The sequence below is a fragment of the Ziziphus jujuba genome, chromosome 7 (assembly GCF_031755915.1).
Source record: "Ziziphus jujuba cultivar Dongzao chromosome 7, ASM3175591v1".
Taxonomy (NCBI): domain Eukaryota; kingdom Viridiplantae; phylum Streptophyta; class Magnoliopsida; order Rosales; family Rhamnaceae; genus Ziziphus; species Ziziphus jujuba.
This window is the reverse complement of record NC_083385.1, coordinates 26,442,302-26,451,813: the sequence shown is the minus strand read 5'-3', so window position 1 is coordinate 26,451,813 and position 9,512 is coordinate 26,442,302. Positions and strand designations below refer to the sequence as shown.

The 9,512-nt window shown below is 34.1% G+C and overlaps 1 protein-coding gene across 2 annotated transcripts; it reads right to left on the bottom strand.

Annotated features, from left to right (window-relative positions):
* Positions 1-735: 735 nt before the first annotated feature.
* LOC107425671 (probable gamma-secretase subunit PEN-2) lies at positions 736-8,956 on the bottom strand. 2 transcript variants are annotated; one of them, XM_016035689.4, is made up of 2 exons: positions 8,508-8,946; positions 736-1,268 (listed from the first exon to the last, which is right to left on the bottom strand). In XM_016035689.4, the coding sequence occupies exons 1-2, from the start codon at positions 8,752-8,754 to the stop codon at positions 1,108-1,110; spliced, it is 408 nt and encodes a 135-aa protein (XP_015891175.1). In that variant the 5' UTR covers positions 8,755-8,946; the 3' UTR covers positions 736-1,107. The 2 variants fall into 2 exon arrangements, with proteins under 2 accessions (XP_015891175.1, XP_048335662.2); XM_048479705.2 differs by lacking the exon at positions 736-1,268 and adding an exon at positions 1,317-2,455 and having other exon boundaries at positions 8,508-8,956.
* Between the last annotated feature and the right edge of the window lie 556 nt (positions 8,957-9,512).

The following is a 9,512-nucleotide window of genomic DNA, read 5'->3' as shown; positions in this document are numbered from 1 at the left end:
TCGACCTGCAAGGAGGCACCCAGCAGTTTCCGGTGATGCTCTCGTCTTGACTCCGTAGAATTTATTTTTCATATTTTTGAAAATTTTCTTAAAACCTTCTTTTTTTTTTTTTTTCTTTTTTTTTTTTTTTGTTTTTTTTAATATCTTTCCATTAAGCAGGGCCACAAGTAGCGACGCGAGAACTACCAAAAGGTCATGGAACCACTTTACACGGCCAAATCCATCCCTTTAGTGGCCCAAGCATGATTGACGTACCTCAATGGGGCTCTAAACAAGATCAAAGACTATTTTCCTTGGCATTCAAAAGCTTGAAATACCAACTCTTTTGAGGAAAGTCCTAAGCAAACTTACTTGAAGAGTCTACACCAAGTGCCCACTAAATTAAAAACGAAAAAATGCACGTAAGATTCACTTTTAGGAGAAATATTTTAGTAGCACTCCTCTCTCCAGTTAATGCCCAAGCCAGAGTATTTAAGATCTGTAGAGTTTTAATTATCTACATGCAATTTCTAGAGAAGTATTCAGAAATTAAAAATTTTAGGCACTTCCACTAAGTTACCCAATCTTCCTTTCCTTCTACAAGTGCCATATATTATAATGCAGTACCAAAGCTCCCAAGCAATTTCTACAGCTAAAAGGTCTAAAAAGCTAGAAAGCAGTCTCACTTAATTCCCATGAAAGCCGACCTTGTGTGTCACATGTGCACCGGGTGCCAAGGGTGGTTGCACTCGTGAATAACACAAAATATGCAAATATATTATATTACATACAGAGAGAATAACGTTCCCAAATCTGATATTTAAAGTGTTCAGGTGTCACCTCACTTACTTAGGCAAGTGACTATCCTTAGCACTTGCCACTTGCAACATCAATAGGCTCTCAACATAAGGAGAAAATTATGTTCCAACATATCAAAATTATATACACACAATATGTGTGTGTACATATATACGTTGTATTTTCAGCATTGTTTGTCAAGCATTAGGAATATTTTTCAAATTGATAGGATATAAAATTGACATCTTACAGACACGGGAAAAAAAAAATGATCAATAGCAAGAAAGAAAATTAGGTGAAGGGAAAAAGGTGTAGAAGGTACACGTACGATTAGCTCCAACTTGTCAAGCCTAATCTGTCAGCAAGATTGTACATCACTAGCTGATCCCACACAGGGCCAAAGAGGCGCTCACCTCCAATGGCAAAAGTAAGAGCCCATGAAGAGAGAACAGCAGTGAATACAGTGAACCCAATTGCTGATCTGATAACATCTACAAAAAAAGAATTATTTGTTAGTGCTAAGGAAATAGCCTCAGAAAAATACCGATGCTAAGCTTGTTGCAATACATGTCATTGTTCTATAGGTTAAAATGTAAGCTGATATCGCATTCTGTTCATACAAATAGCTAACGGGAGCTTAGAAGTAGTTATACTGATTGGAATTTTAGTTAAGACTAATAAAGCTGTTAAACAGCATCAGTTAGAGATTCTTCTATATTCTTAAAAAGAAAATTCTGTGATCATTTTCAGTAAGTTGAAGATCAAGAAATATTTACTATTCCAAAAATTCTCTTCGTTTTCTCTTGCTTTACTTGCCTTGCCTCTCAAGTAATCAGTTTTGGGTATTGTTTTTTGGCATCCTTGTCCCCCATCTACATCCTCAAAATGGGAAAGGAACCATAGGCACATCACAGAATTAGAACTATGCCAAGCTCTTATGCCTCTTTCTTTTCGATGGGAAGTTTTTCATAGTGCAATCTATCTAATAAACAGACTTTCTTGTTCAATCTAATTCAACAACAGTCTTTTTGAGGTTCTATGATAGGAAACCAAATTTGGTTGTACCTGTTTTCCTTTTCCTAAACCCTACAATACACAGAAGTTTCAATATCATACAACAAAATGTGTATTTATAGGTTATATAAATCAGTTATAGGTGTCTTCACAGTTCAGGAAGTGGATATATATCAAGCAGTGTGATTTTCAATGAACATGATTTCCTTTTCTATCAGTCCTCATACAAATGGTCGATCTCCTACCTCTAGGTCTAAAATGTTCACTGCACCACTATTTGTAGTTAATAAGTTTCCTTTCACTGGTCAAACATCTCTATCAATTCTCATAATCAATTCCTACTGATTCAGGAGTTCAATCTGAGTCTTCATCTTCAAATTACAAAGGTTCCTCTTCTATTTCCTCTCCTACCCTTATTCCACAAGATGAATGTAATCCAGTTTCTTCTTTTAAACATTGTGAGTCAGCTCCAGCTCCTGACATATCTGTAGAATGACCTGTTCAAGCTGCTGCTTCTTAACCTTTACAGTCTTCCTTGCAGCTTCCTTCTTCCCAGCAGCCTATACCTCAGTCTGAGTCTATTCATCCTATGATTTACAAAACCAGAGCTATCTGTCCACAAAGCATCCTTTGCTTCCTGTAGCTTCTAAATCAGATGTTGAACCTACGTCAGTTAAAGAGGCTTTGTCAAACAATCACAGGAAACCATAGATGCAAAATGTTCATCCTTGGTTAAGAATCACACCTTGAAACTTGTACCTCCTACTGCTGACATGAATGTTGCAGAAAACAAGTAGGCATTCAGAACTAACTACAAGTCAGATGGTTCTATTCAAAGGTTCAAGGCCAAACTAGTTGCAAAGAGTTTTCTATCAACAGCCAAGTCTCGATTTCTTTGAAGCTTTCAGCCCTGTAATTAAACCAACAATAATCAGATTGTAATTGTCCTTAGTGATGTCTACTCACTGGATTGTTAGACGGCTGGATTTTAACAATGCTTTCTTGAATGGGGATCTGTCTAAAGAGGTCTAAATAGCACAAACCTAAAGGCTTCATAAACTAATCATATCCTACTTATATTTGCTGACTTCATAAAACCTTGTATGGCTTAAGCAAGCACAGAGGAACTGGGGAAAAAAGCCGAAAGAAGTTCTGGTTCATAAAAGGTCAAAGAACTCAACCTCTGAGAGTTTCAATTTCTTAATTCTAAACCTTTCTATTAGTTAAATCTTGGTCTATGTGGATAATGTGATAATCACTGGTAATAATGCAGTAGCTATCACCAAACTATAGGGGAACAAAATTCCATTTTTTTCTCTAAAACACCTTGCTGAGTTAACTTTCTAGGGGTTGAGGTAAAAAGGTCTCAAGATCATATGATCTTGTGACAAAGCAATTATATAAAAGGATCTCTTGCTGAAAAATAAAATGGAAGGTGCCAAACCTACTTCTTCACCCATGTTTAGTGGCAAACAGATTTCTGTTAGAGATGGTGATACATTTGATAATCTTTCAGCCTACATAAGTACGATTGGAGCTTTGCAATTTATCACCTTGACTAGACCATAGATTGCCTTTACTGTGAATAAATTAAGTCAGTTTTTGCATTGCCCATCAACAGTTCACTAGGAAGCTTGCCAAAAGCTTTTAAGGTATCTAAAAGGCACCATTACCTATGGATTACATCTTCAACTTTAATCCACAAAACAGTTGTTATTTGAGGCCTATGCAGATTTAGACTGGGCCAGTAATCCTGATGACAGGAAATCTACAAGTGGGGTACCATGTCTTCAGGGTCAATATTACTACTTGGAAGGCACATAAAAGAATACAGAGCTTTGGCTCTTGTAACTTCAAAATTATGCTGGTTCAAAAATCTAATCAAAGAATTACAACTCCATCCCTCAAATCCAATCATCTGGTGTGATAATGTAGGGGCTGGTACATTGCATCATGACAGGATGCATATAGAGGATGTGATGCAGGATGAAAACAAGGAATTGATGCACGATGGAAACAATTTTTGAAAACTTACGAAATGAGGGGAAAACCAAATTCTAAGGCCCAAATTTTGATTTGGGACAATCTAGGATGAAGATGGGCTATTTGGGACCTTTAAGGATCTAAGTAGTTTTAGTTTAATTTAATTTCCTCATTCGATTAGGGTTTTTTATTATTTTAGTTTCCTTATTTTTTTAAGGTGGTTTTATTATTTAGTTTTTTTATTTAATTAGGAATTCCTATTATTTTAGTTTCCTTATGTTGTTAGGTGGTTTTATTGTAAATAGGGGTCACTATAACCCTATGAGACAGTTGGTGAATAACACAAATACTTTTCTGAGATTGTTTTCTTTGGTTTTGTGTGATGTAAATCAAAACTAGGTGTGATGCCTAGGAGTTTTGGAAGTGATTCCTAAAATTGTTCAAATGTGATGCTAGAATCCCATCTCTTTTTTTGTTTTTTTTTTTTGGTTTGTTTCTTCTCTACCTATCCTACATCATATCTAGTATCAGAGCAAGGTTTCTAGGCCTCCCTGGGAACAGTACCACTACATGAACAGTGCATGTGAACAGTCTCCCTAGGTAACATAGAACAAGAGGCGGATGCTTTTTAAGGAAAGGGAAGTTCTCACTTCCATAGATGGTTTAATCACAGCCCTGGAAATGCTTTTTCCTCCGAGAACAGTACCTGGTGAAATAACCCTAAGCAACATAGAACAAGAGGCAGATGATTTTAAGGAAAGGGAAGTTCTCACTTCTGTAGATGGTTTAATCAGAGCCCTGGAAATGCTTTTTCCTCCGAGAACAGTACATGGTGAAATAAATTTGTTTTCTTCGGCTTAAGGAGTCATGTCTTTACGATTTGGAAGGAATTATAGGGGCAGATTTGAAGTGATATTAATAAGTATGCAGAACAATTGGAGAAGCTTAATGTTTGGATTAGCAATATTGAAGTGCAAGTATCTGGGTCTAGCAATGCTTTAACTAACAATGAACAAGATGAGGCTTTTGAAGCCAATGACAATCAAAATCAAGAAAAGCAGCCAGCAAAGACAACTGCTCCAGCACTCTCTCCTGAACTCACAATTGAACAACAAAAGGAAGAAGAAAAGAACTTTGACTATGGAGTCTTAATCTTGATTTTGGAAGAAGAAGAAGATGAAGTAGATGCTTCACTAGACGCAGTTATTTGGACCAAGACAGCAACAAAAGCTTGTGATGCATCAAATGTGGGTATTGGGGGTATACATAGCCAAGAAGAACATCCTATTGCATTTTTCAGTGAGAAGCTTAATGAAGACAAGCAAAAGTATTCTCTTTATGATAGAGAAATTCAAAAACTCAATCCAGAACTCTATGAGCACTTTCATGCCATCAACTCGCTGGGATCGAGTTTTTCTAAGCTAGGGGGATTGATGTAGGAAGGAAACAAAGAATAGATGCAAGATGGAAACAACTTTTAAAAACTTATGAAATGAGGGGAAAACCAAATTCTAAAGCCCAAACTTTGAAATGAGCAAGGATGAAGATGGGCTAATTGGGACCTTTAAGGATTCAAATAGTTTTAGTTTAATTTAGTTTCCTTATTTACCTAGGGTTCTTTATTATTTTAGTTTCCTTTTAAGGAGGTTTTATTATTTAGTTTCTTCATTTAATTAGGGTTTTTTACTATTTTAGTTTCCTTATGTTTTTTAAGGTGGTTCTATTATTTAGTTTCTTTATTTAATTAGAGTTTCCTATTATTTGTTTCCTTATGTTGTTAGGTGGTTTTATTATAAATAGGGTTCACTATAACCTTATGAGACAGTTGATGGATAATACAAATATTTTTTTGACATTATTTTCTCTAGTTTTGTGTGATACAAACCAAAACTAGATGTGATGCAAATGAAAGCCAAAACTAAATGTGATGCCTAGGAATTTTGGAAGTAATTCCTAAAACTGTTCTAGTGTGATGCTAGAATCCATTCTTCTAATTTTCTATTTTCTTTTCTACTTTCCCTGTGCTACATCAGAATGATTTACATTTTGTAAGACATAGAGTTTTGGATATACTACTTGAAGTCAGGTATATTCTCATAGCTGAGCAAACAGTTGATATTTCCACCAAAACAACTAATTGGAACTACCAGATTTCAGTGGCTTCATAGTAAACTACAAGTATGTGACACCTGCACTATTTCTTCCAAGGAAGTCCCCGGATATACATCAGGTTCAGAGATATTTCTGCATCTACTTCTTCTAAATAGTTGTGGTTCTTAAATTTGTTCGTTGTCAACTTATTTATTCTTGAATATCAGGCCAGCAAAAATATCCTCTTTTGGCTTGAGGAAGCATATTATGACAATAGCATTAGAACAATACAAAGATGTTAAGGAAATGCAAAGCTTGTGCAACATGTGCCATTGTTCTATGGGTTAACATGTAAGCTAACATAGCATTCTATTAATACAACTAGCTAAGAGCTGTTTAGCAGTTATGCTGAATTGGCATTTTAGTTAAGACTGTTAGAGCTGTTAAACAATATCAGTTAGAGGTTTCTTCTTGTATTCTTAAATAGAGAAGTTCTGTAATTTATTTTCTGTAGTTGAATATCAAGAAAGATTCACTATTCCAAACTTCTCTTTCTTTTCTCCTGCCTTTCTTTATTTCTTTTCTTTTAATTAGAAGCGTCAATCTACAGCGAGTGTTTTGCTTCTCTTTTACTAATTTTTTTTCCATGTAATACTTTTAGAACAAAGGTAATGCATAGCATATTCACAAGGCGACCTCAAGGCATATGCATAGCATGTCATGTAGGAAGTCGCACCATAGAATAAACATAGCATAATTATTTTAAAAACCAATCAAAACCATGAAGAATATATAGGCTGAAGGTCAAAATATAACTTACTTCAAGATATCATGCAACCAAAAATCACAAGCATCACATCAACAATCAAATTACACCCTGCAACCTTCATGCATATGGCAGTGCACCTTTAAAATCTTAAGAAAATATACCATAAATTTTGTTTAACTAATAATGGAAACATCATGACATAGGAGGACAAGTATCTTGCATCATACTTGCCAAGCCTATCTACCTCTCTTCAGATGGATCACTTGGAAATAACAAACTGCTAATATGCTGATTAGTCATTATTTCACAAAGCCATTCAGTATAAATCATAAATCTAAACATTCTGGTACCATTTGGATTTTCTAAATACATTTGATGGAGTTCTTTTCCCTCCATCAGATTAGAAGGGATTGTAATTTTTAATTTTAGCATAATTATATGGTTGTTTTATTTGCATTTCCATATTTTCTGCTTAATCTATTTAGATTGATAGGTCTTCTGTTGCCCCATCGTTTTGTTCTTTGTATTAGTATAATTATGTCTCTCATTAAAAAAATTAAAATTAAAAAATAAAAAAATAAAAAAATAAAAAACCCTGAAGAAAAGGAAATGAAATAATATTTCCTTAATGGATTAGCCTATAGGTTCTTTTAACAAGTTAAAGTTTAGAAAATGGAATTCAAGCCATTGGAATTATCAACTTTTGAGGACATCATTGCAAAGGAGAGTGGCACAAAAAAATATGGCTATTATTAGTTCTTTTCTTATCTTTATTTATTTTTCGCCAAGCACCAATACATAATTACTTACTAGTGAAGTTGTAGAAGATTGTGAGCATTTGACCATGGCTAGAAGCATTGGAGCTTAGAATTTAGATACTTCAAGACATGTGAAATCATACAATAATGAATTTTGAAGCGGCAACAACCATCTCAAAGAATTCAAACGCTTCTTACGAATTAAAATCTAAATTAGAAATAAATACTTGTTCCTCTTTTGTGAGAAAGGAAATTTGTTTAAAATAGTTGAACACCTCCCAACTTTAGAATAAAGGATGTTTTAAACAAATTCATTTAAAGCCACTAGGCTTAGGCATTGGTAAAATTCCATTGCAACCTTCAGGTAATCATATTTTGAAGACAATGTCTCCCACATTATATAGCATTGTATCTACCTTTCGATCACAAATGTCCAGAAGATCTAAAATCGGACTTCAAAAGAAGAATTTCATTCCACATACAAGCATTACCCCATCCTTTCTTTTTATGAATTATTACAAGGCCTTTTCACAGCTCCACGTACAACAATTTCCCCTTATTTGATCTAAACGTAAAGTTTTAAATATTGCCCGTCAAAGGGTAACAATTTTTTGTTACCTCTTTCAATCAAAGTATTCATTTCATTCTTTACATTTCATTCAAGCTCTGTAGAATCCAACAAGCAAAGGAAGACAAGTAAACAATTTATAAAATGAATAACTATAGGCTGATTATTTTCGAAACAACATAACAGTACCTAGAAGCTCTAAGCTATGTGGTAAAGAGAACCATATTAGAGAACCACAAGAAACCAGAAGGCTGTAAACTACAAATTTTAGAGTTCCCACCTCTTCAGTCATGTGGCTGCCAATTAAAGTGTCGAATAGCATCATAACAATATTATGCTACTCCCAAACTAAGACAGTTTCTGTCATATTTAACGAATAATAATTATTCCTAGTACTCCAACCAAAAATCAAGGTATTTTCTTCAACCAACTAAAGCTATAAAAATTTCCAAGAAGCTGAATTAGCTGATCAATTCTCTTTCAAAATAAGTAACAATTTACCACATGGAGAGAGAGAGAGAGAGAGAGAGAGAGAGAGATGGCATACAGTGGTGAATGCTAGGGAATGATCGGCGATGAAAGAGAACGGGCCAAAAGTAGAAGCAGTTGACAGCCCAAAGCCATGGAAGCAAAGCGAAGCCAAACTTGTAGAATTTGGATGCATAGCTGAGTGACTCTTCCTCTGAGAGCCCCAGTGGTCCGTCAATGGTGGGCCACACGGCCGAAGATAGAGATATGGAATTCACGTTAAGGCTAGGGTTAGGGATTTCGTTGTTAGTCTGTGAGGCTTCCATGTCCTTCAACACCAAGAACTTAAAACGATGAAAGCGATTCGGTAACCCCAAAAAGAAAATGGACCCAAAAGAAAATGGAAGACACAGAAAATAACCAGAGGGATCTCCAACTTTGTTCAATTCGACGTCGTTTTTTTATCACTCGCTTCTTAGGGCACGTTTGGTCTTGATCGAACAGGATTGGAGAGAGAAGAATTAGTCCTATTTGGTATAGTTTTGAGTTGAATAGTGGATTAATTATTTTATATTTAGTATAGAATATGGATTTGAATGAATTATTTTATAATTATTTAAAATAATTATTTTTATAAATGAAAAATTAAATCATAATTTATATTTACAAAAAAATATTATATTTAATTAAAATTGTACATTTATATATTTACATTTACATACAAAATCTTAACCTTTTTAATACTCATAAATTATATTAATATATTTTACACCTACAAATTATATTAATATTTTATTTTAAAAATAAATTAAAATTAAATTATCACATAGAATTTTATAAATAACAATTAACTAAAAATAAAAATAATTTAACATCATATATGATAGTAGCTTTATTTGACAAGTACATTAAAACGTTATATTTTTCTATATTAGGCCATTTTGAAGGGATATACACCGATGATGATAAGCTTTGCAAAATAAACAATCATGTTCCGTGATATCAAAAAAAGTAAAATAAAACATAACATTAACACTATGAGACATGATGAGCCAACATAGAATTAGGATAAGCCAAATTTCTG